General features: G+C 38.3%; 2 protein-coding genes across 3 annotated transcripts in view; one reads left to right on the top strand and one right to left on the bottom strand.

Moving 5' to 3' along the window:
• LOC144350125 (uncharacterized) overlaps positions 1-20845 on the bottom strand; it is a 220638-nt gene that overhangs the window by 119884 nt on the left and 79909 nt on the right. The gene's annotated exons all lie outside the window — the stretch shown is intronic.
• Positions 9378-11619, top strand: LOC146750929 (zinc finger protein 862-like). Its single transcript, XM_085502865.1, has one exon. It carries the CDS (start codon positions 9378-9380, stop codon positions 11505-11507), a length of 2130 nt encoding a protein of 709 aa, XP_085358991.1. The 3' UTR covers positions 11508-11619.

Raw genomic sequence — 20845 nt, 5'->3', positions numbered from 1 at the left:
CATAGGGACAGAGTACAGCAATGTGTTAACCCTAACACTATAACATGGGGACAGAGTACAGCAATGTGTTAACCCTAACACAATAACAAAGGAACGGAGTACAGCAATGTGTTAAACCTAACACTATAACATAGGGACAGAGTACAGCAATGTGTTAACCCTAACACTATAACATAGGGACAGAGTACAGCAATGTGTTAACCCTAACACTATAACATAGGGACAGAGTACAGCAATGTGTTAACCCTAACACTATAACATAGGGACAGAGTACAGCAATGTGTTAACCCTAACACTATAACATAGGGACAGAGTACAGCAATGTGTTAACCCTAACACTATAACATAGGGACAGAGTACAGCAATGTGTTAACCCTAACACTATAACATAGGGACAGAGTACAGCAATGTGTTAACCCTAACACTATAACATAGGGACAGAGTACAGCAATGTGTTAACCCTAACACTATAACATAGGGACAGAATACAGCAATATGTTAACTCTAAGACTATAACAGAGAGATAGAGTACATCAATATGTTAACCCTAACACTATAACATAGGGACAGAGTACAGCAATGTGTTAACCCTAACACTATAACATAGGGACAGAGTACAGCAATGTGTTAACCCTAACACTATAACATAGGGACAGAGTACAGCAATGTGTTAAACCTAACACTATAACATAGGGACAGAGTACAGCAATGTGTTAACCCTAACACTATAACATAGGGACAGAGTACAGCAATATGTTAACCCTAACACTATAACATAGGGACAGAATACAGCAATATGTTAACTCTAAGACTATAACAGAGAGATAGAGTACATCAATATGTTAACCCTAACACTATAACATAGGGACAGAGTACAGCAATGTGTTAACCCTAACACTATAACATAGGGACAGAGTACAGCAATGTGTTAAACCCAACACTATAACATAGGGACAGAGTACAGCAATGTGTTCACCCTAACACTATAACATAGGGACAGAGTACAGCAATGTGTTAAACCTAACACTATTACATAGGGACAGAGTACAGCAATGTGTTAACCCTAACACTATAACATAGGGACAGAGTACAGCAATGTGTTAACCCTAACACTATAACAAAGGGACAGAGTACAGCAATGTGTTAAACCTAACACTATAACATAGGGACAGAATACAGGAATGTGTTAAACCTAACACTATAACATAGGGACAGAGTACAGCAATGTGTTAACCCTAACACTATAACATAGGGACAGAGTACAGCAATGTGTTAACCCTAACACAATAACAAAGGAACAGAGTACAGCAATGTGTTAAACCTAACACTATAACATAGGGACAGAGTACAGCAATGTGTTAACCCTAACACTATAACATAGGGACAGAGTACAGCAATGTGTTAACCCTAACACTATAACATAGGGACAGAGTACAGCAATGTGTTAACCCTAACACTATAACATAGGGACAGAGTACAGCAATGTGTTAACCCTAACACTATAACATAGGGACAGAGTACAGCAATGTGTTAACCCTAACACTATAACATAGGGACAGAGTACAGCAATGTGTTAACCCTAAGACTATAACAGAGAGATAGAGTACAGCAATATTTTAACCCTAAGACTATAACATAGGGACAGAGTACAGCAATGTGTTAAACCTAACACTATAACATAGGGACAGAGTACAGCAATGTGTTAAACCTAACACTATAACATAGGGACAGAGTACAGCAATATGTTAACCCTAACACTATAACACAGGGACAGAGTACAGCAATGTGTTAAACCTAACACTATAACATAGGGACAGAGTAAAGCAATGTGTTAAACCTAACACTATAACATAGGGACAAAGTACAGCAATGTGTTAACCCTAACACTATAACATAGGGACAGAGTACAGCAATGTGTTAACCCTAAGACTATAACATAGGGACAGAGTACAGCAATGTGTTAAACCTAACACTATAACATAGGGACAGAATACAGGAATGTGTTAACCCTAACACTATAACATAGGGACAGAGTACAGCAATGTGTTAACCCTAACACTATAACAAAGGGACAGAGTACAGCAATGTGTTAAACCTAACACTATAACATAGGGACAGAGTACAGCAATGTGTTAACCCTAACACTATAACATAGGGACAGAGTACAGCAATATGTTAACCCTAACACTATAACATAGGGACAGAGTACAGCAATGTGTTAAACCTAACACTATAACATAGGGACAGAATACAGGAACGTGTTAAACCTAACACTATAACATAGGGACAGGGTACAGCAATGTGTTAAACCTAACACTATTACATAGGGACAGAGTACAGCAATGTGTTAACCCTAACACTATAACATAGGGACAGAGTACAGCAATGTGTTAACACTAACACTATAACACAGGGACAGAGTACAGCAATGTGTTAAACCTAACACTATAACATAGGGACAAAGTACAGCAATGTGTTAACCCTAACACTATAACATAGGGACAGAGTACAGCAATGTGTTAACCCTAACACTATAACATAGGGACAGAGTACAGCAATATGTTAACCCTAACACTATAACATAGGGACAGAGTACAGCAATGTGTTAAACCTAACACTATAACATAGGGACAGAGTAAAGCAATGTGTTAAACCTAACACTATAACATAGGGACAGAGTACAGCAATGTGTTAACCCTATCACTATAACATAGGGACAGAGTACAGCAATGTGTTAAACCTAACACTATAACATAGGGACAGAGTACAGCAAAGTGTTAACCCTAAGACTATAACAGAGAGATAGAGTACAGCAATATTTTAACCCAAAGACTATAACATAGGGACAGAGTACAGGAATGTGTTAAACCTAACACTATAACATAGGGACAGAGTACAGCAATGTGTTAACCCTAACACTATAACATGGGGACAGAGTACAGCAATGTGTTAACCCTAACACAATAACAAAGGAACGGAGTACAGCAATGTGTTAAACCTAACACTATAACATAGGGACAGAGTACAGCAATGTGTTAACCCTAACACTATAACATAGGGACAGAGTACAGCAATGTGTTAACCCTAACACTATAACATAGGGACAGAGTACAGCAATGTGTTAACCCTAACACTATAACATAGGGACAGAGTACAGCAATGTGTTAACCCTAACACTATAACATAGGGACAGAGTACAGCAATGTGTTAACCCTAACACTATAACATAGGGACAGAGTACAGCAATGTGTTAACCCTAACACTATAACATAGGGACAGAGTACAGCAATGTGTTAACCCTAACACTATAACATAGGGACAGAGTACAGCAATGTGTTAACCCTAACACTATAACATAGGGACAGAATACAGCAATATGTTAACTCTAAGACTATAACAGAGAGATAGAGTACATCAATATGTTAACCCTAACACTATAACATAGGGACAGAGTACAGCAATGTGTTAACCCTAACACTATAACATAGGGACAGAGTACAGCAATGTGTTAACCCTAACACTATAACATAGGGACAGAGTACAGCAATGTGTTAAACCTAACACTATAACATAGGGACAGAGTACAGCAATGTGTTAACCCTAACACTATAACATAGGGACAGAGTACAGCAATATGTTAACCCTAACACTATAACATAGGGACAGAATACAGCAATATGTTAACTCTAAGACTATAACAGAGAGATAGAGTACATCAATATGTTAACCCTAACACTATAACATAGGGACAGAGTACAGCAATGTGTTAACCCTAACACTATAACATAGGGACAGAGTACAGCAATGTGTTAAACCCAACACTATAACATAGGGACAGAGTACAGCAATGTGTTCACCCTAACACTATAACATAGGGACAGAGTACAGCAATGTGTTAAACCTAACACTATTACATAGGGACAGAGTATAGCAATGTGTTAACCCTAACACTATAACATAGGGACAGAGTACAGCAATGTGTTAACCCTAACACTATAACAAAGGGACAGAGTACAGCAATGTGTTAAACCTAACACTATAACATAGGGACAGAATACAGGAATGTGTTAAACCTAACACTATAACATAGGGACAGAGTACAGCAATGTGTTAACCCTAACACAATAACAAAGGAACAGAGTACAGCAATGTGTTAAACCTAACACTATAACATAGGGACAGAGTACAGCAATGTGTTAACCCTAACACTATAACATATGGACAGAGTACAGCAATGTGTTAACCCTAACACTATAACATAGGGACAGAGTACAGCAATGTGTTAACCCTAACACTATAACAAAGGCACAGAGTACAGCAATGTGTTAAACCTAACACTATAACATAGGGACAGAGTACAGCAATGTGTTAACCCTAACACTATAACAAAGGGACAGAGTACAGCAATGTGTTAACCCTATCACTATAACATAGGGACAGAGTACAGCAATGTGTTAAACCTAACACTATAACATAGGGACAGAGTACAGCAAAGTGTTAACCCTAAGACTATAACAGAGAGATAGAGTACAGCAATATTTTAACCCAAAGACTATAACATAGGGACAGAGTACAGGAATGTGTTAAACCTAACACTATAACATAGGGACAGAGTACAGCAATGTGTTAACCCTAACACTATAACATGGGGACAGAGTACAGCAATGTGTTAACCCTAACACAATAACAAAGGAACGGAGTACAGCAATGTGTTAAACCTAACACTATAACATAGGGACAGAGTACAGCAATGTGTTAACCCTAACACTATAACATAGGGACAGAGTACAGCAATGTGTTAACCCTAACACTATAACATAGGGACAGAGTACAGCAATGTGTTAACCCTAACACTATAACATAGGGACAGAGTACAGCAATGTGTTAACCCTAACACTATAACATAGGGACAGAGTACAGCAATGTGTTAACCCTAACACTATAACATAGGGACAGAGTACAGCAATGTGTTAACCCTAACACTATAACATAGGGACAGAGTACAGCAATGTGTTAACCCTAACACTATAACATAGGGACAGAGTACAGCAATGTGTTAACCCTAACACTATAACATAGGGACAGAATACAGCAATATGTTAACTCTAAGACTATAACAGAGAGATAGAGTACATCAATATGTTAACCCTAACACTATAACATAGGGACAGAGTACAGCAATGTGTTAACCCTAACACTATAACATAGGGACAGAGTACAGCAATGTGTTAACCCTAACACTATAACATAGGGACAGAGTACAGCAATGTGTTAAACCTAACACTATAACATAGGGACAGAGTACAGCAATGTGTTAACCCTAACACTATAACATAGGGACAGAGTACAGCAATATGTTAACCCTAACACTATAACATAGGGACAGAATACAGCAATATGTTAACTCTAAGACTATAACAGAGAGATAGAGTACATCAATATGTTAACCCTAACACTATAACATAGGGACAGAGTACAGCAATGTGTTAACCCTAACACTATAACATAGGGACAGAGTACAGCAATGTGTTAAACCCAACACTATAACATAGGGACAGAGTACAGCAATGTGTTCACCCTAACACTATAACATAGGGACAGAGTACAGCAATGTGTTAAACCTAACACTATTACATAGGGACAGAGTATAGCAATGTGTTAACCCTAACACTATAACATAGGGACAGAGTACAGCAATGTGTTAACCCTAACACTATAACAAAGGGACAGAGTACAGCAATGTGTTAAACCTAACACTATAACATAGGGACAGAATACAGGAATGTGTTAAACCTAACACTATAACATAGGGACAGAGTACAGCAATGTGTTAACCCTAACACAATAACAAAGGAACAGAGTACAGCAATGTGTTAAACCTAACACTATAACATAGGGACAGAGTACAGCAATGTGTTAACCCTAACACTATAACATAGGGACAGAGTACAGCAATGTGTTAACCCTAACACTATAACATAGGGACAGAGTACAGCAATGTGTTAACCCTAACACTATAACAAAGGCACAGAGTACAGCAATGTGTTAAACCTAACACTATAACATAGGGACAGAGTACAGCAATGTGTTAACCCTAACACTATAACATAGGGACAGAGTACAGCAATGTGTTAACCCTAACACTATAACAAAGGCACAGAGTACAGCAATGTGTTAAACCTAACACTATAACAAAGGCACAGAGTACAGCAATGTGTTAACCCTATCACTATAACATAGGGACAGAGTACAGCAATGTGTTAAACCTAACACTATAACATAGGGACAAAGTACAGCAATGTGTTAACCCTAACACTATAACATAGGGACAGAGTACAGCAATGTGTTAACCCTAACACTATAACATAGGGACAGAGTACAGCAATATGTTAACCCTAACACTATAACATAGGGACAGAGTACAGCAATGTGTTAAACCTAACACTATAACATAGGGACAGAGTAAAGCAATGTGTTAAACCTAACACTATAACATAGGAACAGAGTACAGCAATGTGTTAACCCTATCACTATAACATAGGGACAGAGTACAGCAATGTGTTAAACCTAACACTATAACATAGGGACAGAGTACAGCAAAGTGTTAACCCTAAGACTATAACAGAGAGATAGAGTACAGCAATATTTTAACCCAAAGACTATAACATAGGGACAGAGTACAGGAATGTGTTAAACCTAACACTATAACATAGGGACAGAGTACAGCAATGTGTTAACCCTAACACTATAACATAGGGACAGAGTACAGCAATGTGTTAACCCTAACACAATAACAAAGGAACAGAGTACAGCAATGTGTTAAACCTAACACTATAACATAGGGACAGAGTACAGCAATGTGTTAACCCTAACACTATAACATAGGGACAGAGTACAGCAATGTGTTAACCCTAACACTATAACAAAGGGACAGAGTACAGCAATGTGTTAAACCTAACACTATAACATAGGGACAGAATACAGGAATGTGTTAAACCTAACACTATAACATAGGGACAGAGTACAGCAATGTGTTAAACCTAACACTATTACATAGGGACAGAGTACAGCAATGTGTTAACCCTAACACTATAACATAGGGACAGAGTACAGCAATGTGTTAACCCTAACACTATAACAAAGGGACAGAGTACAGCAATGTGTTAAACCTAACACTATAACATAGGGACAGAATACAGGAATGTGTTAACCCTAACACTATAACATAGGGACAGAGTACAGCAATGTGTTAAACCTAACACTATAACATAGGGACAGAGTACAGCAATATGTTAACCCTAACACTATAACATAGGAACAGAGTACAGCAATGTGTTAAACCTAACACTATAACATAGGGACAGAGTACAGCAATGTGTTAAACCTAACACTATAACATAGGGACAGAGTACAGCAATATGTTAACCCTAACACTATAACACAGGGACAGAGTACAGCAATGTGTTAAACCTAACACTATAACATAGGGACAGAGTAAAGCAATGTGTTAAACCTAACACTATAACATAGGGACAAAGTACAGCAATGTGTTAACCCTAACACTATAACATAGGGACAGAGTACAGCAATGTGTTAACCCTAACACTATAACAAAGGGACAGAGTACAGCAATGTGTTAACCCTAACACTATAACAAAGGGACAGAGTACAGCAATGTGTTAACCCTAACACTATAACAAAGGGACAGAGTACAGCAATGTGTTAAACCTAACACTATTACATAGCGACAGAGTACAGCAATGTGTTAACCCTAACACTATAACATAGGGACAGAGTACAGCAATGTGTTAACCCTAACACTATAACAAAGGGACAGAGTACAGCAATGTGTTAAACCTAACACTATAACATAGGGACAGAATACAGGAATGTGTTAACCCTAACACTATAACATAGGGACAGAGTACAGCAATGTGTTAAACCTAACACTATAACATAGGGACAGAGTACAGCAATGTGTTAACCCTAACACTATAACATAGGGACAGAGTACAGCAATGTGTTAACCCTAACACTATAACAAAGAGACAGAGTACAGCAATGTGTTAAACCTAACACTATAACATAGGGACAGAATACAGGAATGTGTTAACCCTAACACTATAACATAGGGACAGAGTACAGCAATGTGTTAAACCTAACACTATAACATAGGGACAGAGTACAGCAATGTGTTAACCCTAACACTATAACATAGGGACAGAGTACAGCAATATGTTAACCCTAACACTATAACATAGGAACAGAGTACAGCAATGTGTTAAACCTAACACTATAACATAGGGACAGAGTACAGCAATGTGTTAAACCTAACACTATAACATAGGGACAGAGTACAGCAATATGTTAACCCTAACACTATAACACAGGGACAGAGTACAGCAATGTGTTAAACCTAACACTATAACATAGGGACAGAGTAAAGCAATGTGTTAAACCTAACACTATAACATAGGGACAAAGTACAGCAATATGTTAACCCTAACACTATAACATAGGAACAGAGTACAGCAATGTGTTAACCCTAACACTATAACAAAGGCACAGAGTACAGCAATGTGTTAAACCTAACACTATAACATAGGGACAGAGTACAGCAATGTGTTAACCCTAACACTATAACATAGGGACAGAGTACAGCAATGTGTTAACCCTAACACTATAACAAAGGCACAGAGTACAGCAATGTGTTAAACCTAACACTATAACACAGGGACAGAGTACAGCAATGTGTTAAACCTAACACTATAACATAGGGACAAAGTACAGCAATGTGTTAACCCTAACACTATAACATAGGGACAGAGTACAGCAATGTGTTAACCCTAACACTATAACATAGGGACAGAGTACAGCAATATGTTAACCCTAACACTCAGGGCTCGAAATTAGCGGTAGCCCCGCGTCTACAGACTACCAGTTTCTTTCTTGGGGCTACCACTTTTCAAATTCGGTAGCCCAACTGGGCTACCAAAAATCCGGGATCGTTATGACGTACTCGTGATACGATAAAGCTAACACGCAAATTACAAGTTTGCGACCACACGCGACTAGGACAAGTTTGCAACAAGTTAAGATTCACTGACTACGCTTATACTATTTATCTCTTCGAGTTGAAATATAATTATTTATTGACAGGTACTTGGGGAAACAGCCAATCAAATTGTCCCACGGTTCTAGCTGCTTCTGTTATTTTTGAATAAAAGTGTGTTGTTTTCTTTTAATGACGACTTGTCCGCGTCATTTTTGTACACAAATTATACAAAAAATGTTTCAAATTAGTTTATTGACGCCAGTTGTCTTCCTAGCCGGCAAAATAATTTGTTGCTTGCCAGTTCAAGTCAATCGACGTCAAGATGAGTCTCCTGAATTTTTTTCGGAAACAGTCACCACAACCACCCACACAGTCGCATGACCAACCCAAAAACGTTGACGAGGGACCAAATAAAAAGGCAAGGATAGAGCGAGTGCGAAAATTTCAAGATTCTTGGAAGACTGGTCGAGACTGGCTGAAGTATGATGCCGCCAAAAAATCAATGTTTTGTACGATTTGTACAAATGGAACATCGGCATTTGCAAGCAATGACGGTTGTACGAATTTTCGCATTGAATCATTGCGAAAACATGAATCAAGTAGTATTCATCGTAGAGCAGTACAGAAAGTTGTCATTGAAAAAAGCTCAAATCCTCGTCCACTTGTGAGTTGCGTGATGAACATGGATCAAACGCAGTACCAACGACTTCAAATAATATTTCGTACCGCATATTACCTTGCAAAAAACGAGAAACCGTTTTCCGATTTTGCTGATCTTCTGACGCTTCAAGAAATCAACGGTGTTAAAATAGGTAACACTTATCGAAACGACAAGCAGGCTGCTTCTTTTATTGGTTTTATTGGCGAGTCCATACGCCGTCATGTTGCCGACAGCATAAATGAAAGTGGACTGTACTCAGTATTGATTGATTCGTCAACAGACCGTGCTGTTGTGGAGGAGGAAATCATTTACGTCCGTATGTTAGAAGACTGCCGTCCAGTCACTAAATTTCTCAGCCTGCAAGCAATGCCTCGAGGTACTGCGGAGTCCATAATTACGGCGATCGATGCAGGTTTTCGCGTTGAAATGGGGTTAGGAGGAAACGAATGGCGGGAGAGACTGGTAGCTATGGCTTCCGATGGCGCGGCCGTCATGGTGGGGAATCGATCCGGGGTTATGACACGTATTCGCCAAGATGTGCCCCACCTCGTCAGTGTCCACTGTACAGCACACCGTCTTGAATTGTGCCTGAAGACAGCTCTAAGGCAGTGTCGTAATTTTTCCCACATTGAAGATTTTTTAGTTCAAATTTTTAAATTTTATAATAATTCGCCACGTAATCTTGCAGCTTTGAGAGAGGCCGGTAACGCTCTAGGGGTTGCCGTGTTGAAACCGACAAATGTAGTTGGAACGCGATGGGTAGACCATCACAAGCGTGCGCTGGAGGCAATCGATCGAGACTGGAAGCCGCTTGTTACCCACCTAGAGGATATCGTAACCCCAGGAAGTGATCATACAAATGATTCGAAAATAAAAGCCAAGGGTTTTTTGGAGAAACTCACCCGAATGCAGTTTATGAAGTTTGTTTATATACAGCTTGATATTTATCGTGTTCTAAGTCGCATGTCACTCTTATTCCAGCAAAATGACACTTCAATTGAAAGTGTAGTGTACGGACTTAAAACTACACTTGACAACTTACAACTGCTAATTAATGAACCCGGCCCATCTGAAAGCACGTTTATTGACGAAACACTTGATGGCACTCGTTACATGTTTCGCGGCTCTCCACTCCATGATCCACCGAGGCGAGAAAATGGAACTGCAGAGGATGAGAAAACATCGCTAATCAATGCATGCAGAGATGAAATCACCACCCGGTTCTTATCATTTACTGAAGAACCAGTGCTTGCGTCGGCGGCAGTGTTTGATCCAACTAACTGGCCTCAACATCCAGACGAACTTCGAAATTATGGTCGAGATGAAATAACAACCATCCTGCGCCACTTCGATAATTTGTTAAATCGACAAACAAATTTTGAAACAGACGAAGTTCTGAACGAATGGACTGGACTCAAAACAACAGTCAGTGCAGTAGTTGCTGCAAATCCAACCTTGCGGTTCTTGGACATTTGGCAGCGAATTCTTAGTAATAATCCTGCAGGATATTCTAATATCTTATGGCTGGTGAAAATAATATTATTGATACCAGTACACACGAGCGAGTGCGAGAGAGGATTCTCTCTCATGTCGCGTATCAAGTCCGATTGGCGTGCAGCTCTGAATACAAATACGCTGTGTCAGCTAATGCGTATTGTATTGCACGGCGGAAACTTGAGAGATTACGACCCGACACATGCAATCGCGCTGTGGTTCAATGACGGTGATCGTGGACGTCGCCCAGACACGCAACCTTATGGTCCCAGACAACCAGCCGACAACGATGAATGAAAACAAATCGCCGTAAAATACCATCAGTCTCAGAATGTATTTCTTGCTCAATGGCATGAAATATACCGTTCATTAGTGAAAATAAATTTTATCAATTTGACCACATATGAAACTCTGCATTTTTTCGTCATTCTCATTTTCTTTTTTCTGTTGTTGTTATTGTTACTGTTGACCCAATTCTCATGCCCATTGTTTTGAAACACTCCAAGCTGCTATTCATTACTGTAAAATGTATTAAATTGTGTTTCTGTAATTAATGATAAAACAACTTCACAAAAGATAAACACAGATATTTTTTAATGATGAATTTAATGAAGTTCAAGTGTTCAGAAAATTACAATCAAGACAATTTATTTGTTGTGGCAATTTAAGTTTTGTGACAATAAGATTGAATACTGTAACATTAAAACTTCAAACTTGGAATTTGCAGTATTTCACAATGCACGATAAGTGAAACTATAAAACATGAACTCTTTATTTCAGTTTAGTTCTCCTGTCTATAGGAAATTAGTACTGATACATTCAAATATATGAAACATTACCTACCTGTCAACAAGATGTACTGAACATATGACATTCGCATAAATACTGCTTTAAAAATTTGGGGCTACCAGTGATTGATCTTGGGCTACCAGATTTAAAAAGTGGTAGCCCAGATGGACTACCAAAAAAAAAAGTTAATTTCGAGCCCTGAACACTATAACATAGGGACAGAGTACAGCAATGTGTTAAACCTAACACTATAACATAGGGACAGAGTAAAGCAATGTGTTAAACCTAACACTATAACATAGGAACAGAGTACAGCAATGTGTTAACCCTAACACAATAACAAAGGAACAGAGTACAGCAATGTGTTAAACCTAACACTATAACATAGGGACAGAGTACAGCAATGTGTTAACCCTAACACTATAACATAGGGACAGAGTACAGCAATGTGTTAACCCTAACACTATAACAAAGGGACAGAGTACAGCAATGTGTTAAACCTAACACTATAACATAGGGACAGAATACAGGAATGTGTTAAACCTAACACTATAACATAGGGACAGAGTACAGCAATGTGTTAAACCTAACACTATTACATAGGGACAGAGTACAGCAATGTGTTAACCCTAACACTATAACATAGGGACAGAGTACAGCAATGTGTTAACCCTAACACTATAACAAAGGGACAGAGTACAGCAATGTGTTAAACCTAACACTATAACATAGGGACAGAATACAGGAATGTGTTAACCCTAACACTATAACATAGGGACAGAGTACAGCAATGTGTTAAACCTAACACTATAACATAGGGACACAGAGTACAGCAATATGTTAACCCTAACACTATAACATAGGAACAGAGTACAGCAATGTGTTAAACCTAACACTATAACATAGGGACAGAGTACAGCAATGTGTTAAACCTAACACTATAACATAGGGACAGAGTACAGCAATATGTTAACCCTAACACTATAACACAGGGACAGAGTACAGCAATGTGTTAAACCTAACACTATAACATAGGGACAGAGTAAAGCAATGTGTTAAACCTAACACTATAACATAGGGACAAAGTACAGCAATGTGTTAACCCTAACACTATAACATAGGGACAGAGTACAGCAATGTGTTAACCCTAACACTATAACAAAGGGACAGAGTACAGCAATGTGTTAACCCTAACACTATAACAAAGGGACAGAGTACAGCAATGTGTTAACCCTAACACTATAACAAAGGGACAGAGTACAGCAATGTGTTAAACCTAACACTATTACATAGCGACAGAGTACAGCAATGTGTTAACCCTAACACTATAACATAGGGACAGAGTACAGCAATGTGTTAACCCTAACACTATAACAAAGGGACAGAGTACAGCAATGTGTTAAACCTAACACTATAACATAGGGACAGAATACAGGAATGTGTTAACCCTAACACTATAACATAGGGACAGAGTACAGCAATGTGTTAAACCTAACACTATAACATAGGGACAGAGTACAGCAATGTGTTAACCCTAACACTATAACATAGGGACAGAGTACAGCAATGTGTTAACCCTAACACTATAACAAAGAGACAGAGTACAGCAATGTGTTAAACCTAACACTATAACATAGGGACAGAATACAGGAATGTGTTAACCCTAACACTATAACATAGGGACAGAGTACAGCAATGTGTTAAACCTAACACTATAACATAGGGACAGAGTACAGCAATGTGTTAACCCTAACACTATAACATAGGGACAGAGTACAGCAATATGTTAACCCTAACACTATAACATAGGAACAGAGTACAGCAATGTGTTAAACCTAACACTATAACATAGGGACAGAGTACAGCAATGTGTTAAACCTAACACTATAACATAGGGACAGAGTACAGCAATATGTTAACCCTAACACTATAACACAGGGACAGAGTACAGCAATGTGTTAAACCTAACACTATAACATAGGGACAGAGTAAAGCAATGTGTTAAACCTAACACTATAACATAGGGACAAAGTACAGCAATGTGTTAACCCTAACACTATAACATAGGGACAGAGTACAGCAATGTGTTAACCCTAACACTATAACAAAGGGACAGAGTACAGCAATGTGTTAACCCTAACACTATAACAAAGGGACAGAGTACAGCAATGTGTTAAACCTAACACTATTACATAGGGACAGAGTACAGCAATGTGTTAACCCTAACACTATAACATAGGGACAGAGTACAGCAATGTGTTAACCCTAACACTATAACAAAGGGACAGAGTACAGCAATGTGTTAAACCTAACACTATAACATAGGGACAGAATACAGGAATGTGTTAACCCTAACACTATAACATAGGGACAGAGTACAGCAATGTGTTAAACCTAACACTATAACATAGGGACAGAGTACAGCAATGTGTTAACCCTAACACTATAACATAGGGACAGAGTACAGCAATATGTTAACCCTAACACTATAACATAGGGACAGAGTACAGCAATGTGTTAAACCTAACACTATAACATAGGGACAGAGTACAGCAATGTGTTAAACCTAACACTATAACATAGGGACAGAGTACAGCAATATGTTAACCCTAACACTATAACACAGGGACAGAGTACAGCAATGTGTTAAACCTAACACTATAACATAGGGACAGAGTAAAGCAATGTGTTAAACCTAACACTATAACATAGGGACAAAGTACAGCAATGTGTTAACCCTAACACTATAACATAGGGACAGAGTACAGCAATGTGTTAACCCTAACACTATAACATAGGGACAGAGTACAGCAATATGTTAACCCTAACACTATAACATAGGGACAGAGTACAGCAATGTGTTAAACCTAACACTATAACATAGGGACAGAGTAAAGCAATGTGTTAAACCTAACACTATAACATAGAGACAGAGTACAGCAATGTGTTAACCCTATCACTATAACATAGGGACAGAGTACAGCAATGTGTTAAACCTAACACTATAACATAGCGACAGAGTACAGCAAAGTGTTAACCCTAAGACTATAACAGAGAGATAGAGTACAGCAATATTTTAACCCTAAGACTATAACATAGGGACAGAGTACAGGAATGTGTTAAACCTAACACTATAACATAGGGACAGAGTACAGCAATGTGTTAACCCTAACACTATAACATAGGGACAGAGTACAGCAATGTGTTAACCCTAACACAATAACAAAGGAACAGAGTACAGCAATGTGTTAAACCTAACAGTATAACATAGGGACAGAGTACAGCAATGTGTTAACCCTAACACTATAACATAGGGACAGAGTACAGCAATGTGTTAACCCTAACACTATAACATAGGGACAGAGTACAGCAATGTGTTAACCCTAACACTATAACAAAGGCACAGAGTACAGCAATGTGTTAAACCTAACACTATAACATAGGGACAGAGTACAGCAATGTGTTAAACCTAACACTATAACATAGGGACAGAGTACAGCAATGTGTTAACCCTAACACTATAACATAGGGACAGAGTACAGCAATGTGTTAACCCTAACACTATAACATAGGGACAGAGTACAGCAATATGTTAACCCTAACACTATAACATAGGGACAGAGTACAGCAATGTGTTAAACCTAACACTATAACATAGGGACAGAGTACAGCAATGTGTTAACCCTAACACTATAACATAGGGACAGAGTACAGCAATGTGTTAACCCTAACACTATAACATAGGGACAGAGTACAGCAATGTGTTAACCCTAACACTATAACATAGGGACAGAGTACAGCAATATGTTAACCCTAACACTATAACATAGGGACAGAATACAGCAATATGTTAACTCTAAGACTATAACAGAGAGATAGAGTACATCAATATGTTAACCCTAACACTATAACATAGGGACAGAATACAGCAATATGTTAACTCTAAGACTATAACAGAGAGATAGAGTACATCAATATGTTAACCCTAACACTATAACATAGGGACAGAGTACAGCAATGTGTTAACCCTAACACTATAACATAGGGACAGAGTACAGCAATGTGTTAACCCTATCACTATAACATAGGGACAGAGTACAGCAATGTGTTAAACCTAACACTATAACATAGGGACAGAGTACAGCAATGTGTTAACCCTAACACTATAACATAGGGACAAAGTACAGCAATGTGTTAACCCTATCACTATAACATAGGGACAGAGTACAGCAATGTGTTAAACCTAACACTATAACATAGGGACAGAGTACAGCAATGTGTTAACCCTATCACTATAACATAGGGACAGAGTACAGCAATGTGTTATCCCTAACACTATAACATAGGGACAGAGTACAGCAATGTGTTAACCCTAACACTATAACATAGGGACAGAGTACAGCAATATGTTAACCCTAACACTATAACATAGGGACAGAATACAGCAATATGTTAACTCTAAGACTATAACAGAGAGATAGAGTACATCAATATGTTAACCCTAACACTATAACATAGGGACAGAGTACAGCAATGTGTTAACCCTAACACTATAACATAGGGACAGAGTACAGCAATGTGTTAACCCTATCACTATAACATAGGGACAGAGTACAGCAATGTGTTAAACCTAACACTATAACATAGGGACAGAGTACAGCAATGTGTTAACCCTATCACTATAACATAGGGACAGAGTACAGCAATGTGTTAAACCTAACACTATAACATAGGGACAGAGTACAGCAAAGTGTTAACCCTAAGACTATAACAGAGAGATAGAGTACAGCAATATTTTAACCCAAAGACTATAACATAGGGACAGAGTACAGGAATGTGTTAAACCTAACACTATAACATAGGGACAGAGTACAGCAATGTGTTAACCCTAACACTATAACATGGGGACAGAGTACAGCAATGTGTTAACCCTAACACAATAACAAAGGAACGGAGTACAGCAATGTGTTAAACCTAACACTATAACATAGGGACAGAGTACAGCAATGTGTTAACCCTAACACTATAACATAGGGACAGAGTACAGCAATGTGTTAACCCTAACACTATAACATAGGGACAGAGTACAGCAATGTGTTAACCCTAACACTATAACATAGGGACAGAGTACAGCAATGTGTTAACCCTAACACTATAACATAGGGACAGAGTACAGCAATGTGTTAACCCTAACACTATAACATAGGGACAGAGTACAGCAATGTGTTAACCCTAACACTATAACATAGGGACAGAGTACAGCAATGTGTTAACCCTAACACTATAACATAGGGACAGAGTACAGCAATGTGTTAACCCTAACACTATAACATAGGGACAGAATACAGCAATATGTTAACTCTAAGACTATAACAGAGAGATAGAGTACATCAATATGTTAACCCTAACACTATAACATAGGGACAGAGTACAGCAATGTGTTAACCCTAACACTATAACATAGGGACAGAGTACAGCAATGTGTTAACCCTAACACTATAACATAGGGACAGAGTACAGCAATGTGTTAAACCTAACACTATAACATAGGGACAGAGTACAGCAATGTGTTAACCCTAACACTATAACATAGGGACAGAGTACAGCAATATGTTAACCCTAACACTATAACATAGGGACAGAATACAGCAATATGTTAACTCTAAGACTATAACAGAGAGATAGAGTACATCAATATGTTAACCCTAACACTATAACATAGGGACAGAGTACAGCAATGTGTTAACCCTAACACTATAACATAGGGACAGAGTACAGCAATGTGTTAAACCCAACACTATAACATAGGGACAGAGTACAGCAATGTGTTCACCCTAACACTATAACATAGGGACAGAGTACAGCAATGTGTTAAACCTAACACTATTACATAGGGACAGAGTATAGCAATGTGTTAACCCTAACACTATAACATAGGGACAGAGTACAGCAATGTGTTAACCCTAACACTATAACAAAGGGACAGAGTACAGCAATGTGTTAAACCTAACACTATAACATAGGGACAGAATACAGGAATGTGTTAAACCTAACACTATAACATAGGGACAGAGTACAGCAATGTGTTAACCCTAACACAATAACAAAGGAACAGAGTACAGCAATGTGTTAAACCTAACACTATAACATAGGGACAGAGTACAGCAATGTGTTAACCCTAACACTATAACATAGGGACAGAGTACAGCAATGTGTTAACCCTAACACTATAACATAGGGACAGAGTACAGCAATGTGTTAACCCTAACACTATAACAAAGGCACAGAGTACAGCAATGTGTTAAACCTAACACTATAACATAGGGACAGAGTACAGCAATGTGTTAACCCTAACACTATAACATAGGGACAGAGTACAGCAATGTGTTAACCCTAACACTATAACAAAGGCACAGAGTACAGCAATGTGTTAAACCTAACACTATAACACAGGGACAGAGTACAGCAATGTGTTAAACCTAACACTATAACATAGGGACAAAGTACAGCAATGTGTTAACCCTAACACTATAACATAGGGACAGAGTACAGCAATGTGTTAACCCTAACACTATAACATAGGGACAGAGTACAGCAATATGTTAACCCTAACACTATAACATAGGGACAGAGTACAGCAATGTGTTAAACCTAACACTATAACATAGGGACAGAGTAAAGCAATGTGTTAAACCTAACACTATAACATAGGAACAGAGTACAGCAATGTGTTAACCCTATCACTATAACATAGGGACAGAGTACAGCAATGTGTTAAACCTAACACTATAACATAGGGACAGAGTACAGCAAAGTGTTAACCCTAAGACTATAACAGAGAGATAGAGTACAGCAATATTTTAACCCAAAGACTATAACATAGGGACAGAGTACAGGAATGTGTTAAACCTAACACTATAACATAGGGACAGAGTACAGCAATGTGTTAACCCTAACACTATAACATAGGGACAGAGTACAGCAATGTGTTAACCCTAACACAATAACAAAGGAACAGAGTACAGCAATGTGTTAAACCTAACACTATAACATAGGGACAGAGTACAGCAATGTGTTAACCCTAACACTATAACATAGGGACAGAGTACAGCAATGTGTTAACCCTAACACTATAACAAAGGGACAGAGTACAGCAATGTGTTAAACCTAACACTATAACATAGGGACAGAATACAGGAATGTGTTAAACCTAACACTATAACATAGGGACAGAGTACAGCAATGTGTTAAACCTAACACTATTACATAGGGACAGAGTACAGCAATGTGTTAACCCTAACACTATAACATAGGGACAGAGTACAGCAATGTGTTAACCCTAACACTATAACAAAGGGACAGAGTACAGCAATGTGTTAAACCTAACACTATAACATAGGGACAGAATACAGGAATGTGTTAACCCTAACACTATAACATAGGGACAGAGTACAGCAATGTGTTAAACCTAACACTATAACATAGGGACAGAGTACAGCAATATGTTAACCCTAACACTATAACATAGGAACAGAGTACAGCAATGTGTTAAACCTAACACTATAACATAGGGACAGAGTACAGCAATGTGTTAAACCTAACACTATAACATAGGGACAGAGTACAGCAATATGTTAACCCTAACACTATAACACAGGGACAGAGTACAGCAATGTGTTAAACCTAACACTATAACATAGGGACAGAGTAAAGCAATGTGTTAAACCTAACACTATAACATAGGGACAAAGTACAGCAATGTGTTAACCCTAACACTATAACATAGGGACAGAGTACAGCAATGTGTTAACCCTAACACTATAACAAAGGGACAGAGTACAGCAATGTGTTAACCCTAACACTATAACAAAGGGACAGAGTACAGCAATGTGTTAACCCTAACACTATAACAAAGGGACAGAGTACAGCAATGTGTTAAACCTAACACTATTACATAGCGACAGAGTACAGCAATGTGTTAACCCTAACACTATAACATAGGGACAGAGTACAGCAATGTGTTAACCCTAACACTATAACAAAGGGACAGAGTACAGCAATGTGTTAAACCTAACACTATAACATAGGGACAGAATACAGGAATGTGTTAACCCTAACACTATAACATAGGGACAGAGTACAGCAATGTGTTAAACCTAACACTATAACATAGGGACAGAGTACAGCAATGTGTTAACCCTAACACTATAACATAGGGACAGAGTACAGCAATGTGTTAACCCTAACACTATAACAAAGAGACAGAGTACAGCAATGTGTTAAACCTAACACTATAACATAGGGACAGAATACAGGAATGTGTTAACCCTAACACTATAACATAGGGACAGAGTACAGCAATGTGTTAAACCTAACACTATAACATAGGGACAGAGTACAGCAATGTGTTAACCCTAACACTATAACATAGGGACAGAGTACAGCAATATGTTAACCCTAACACTATAACATAGGAACAGAGTACAGCAATGTGTTAAACCTAACACTATAACATAGGGACAGAGTACAGCAATGTGTTAAACCTAACACTATAACATAGGGACAGAGTACAGCAATATGTTAACCCTAACACTATAACACAGGGACAGAGTACAGCAATGTGTTAAACCTAACACTATAACATAGGGACAGAGTAAAGCAATGTGTTAAACCTAACACTATAACATAGGGACAAAGTACAGCAATATGTTAACCCTAACACTATAACATAGGAACAGAGTACAGCAATGTGTTAACCCTAACACTATAACAAAGGCACAGAGTACAGCAATGTGTTAAACCTAACACTATAACATAGGGACAGAGTACAGCAATGTGTTAACCCT

Source organism: Saccoglossus kowalevskii, chromosome 1 (genome assembly GCF_978046115.1).
Source record: "Saccoglossus kowalevskii chromosome 1, keSacKowa6.1, whole genome shotgun sequence".
Lineage (NCBI taxonomy): Eukaryota > Metazoa > Hemichordata > Enteropneusta > Harrimaniidae > Saccoglossus > Saccoglossus kowalevskii.
This window is presented reverse-complemented; position numbering and strand designations above follow the sequence as displayed.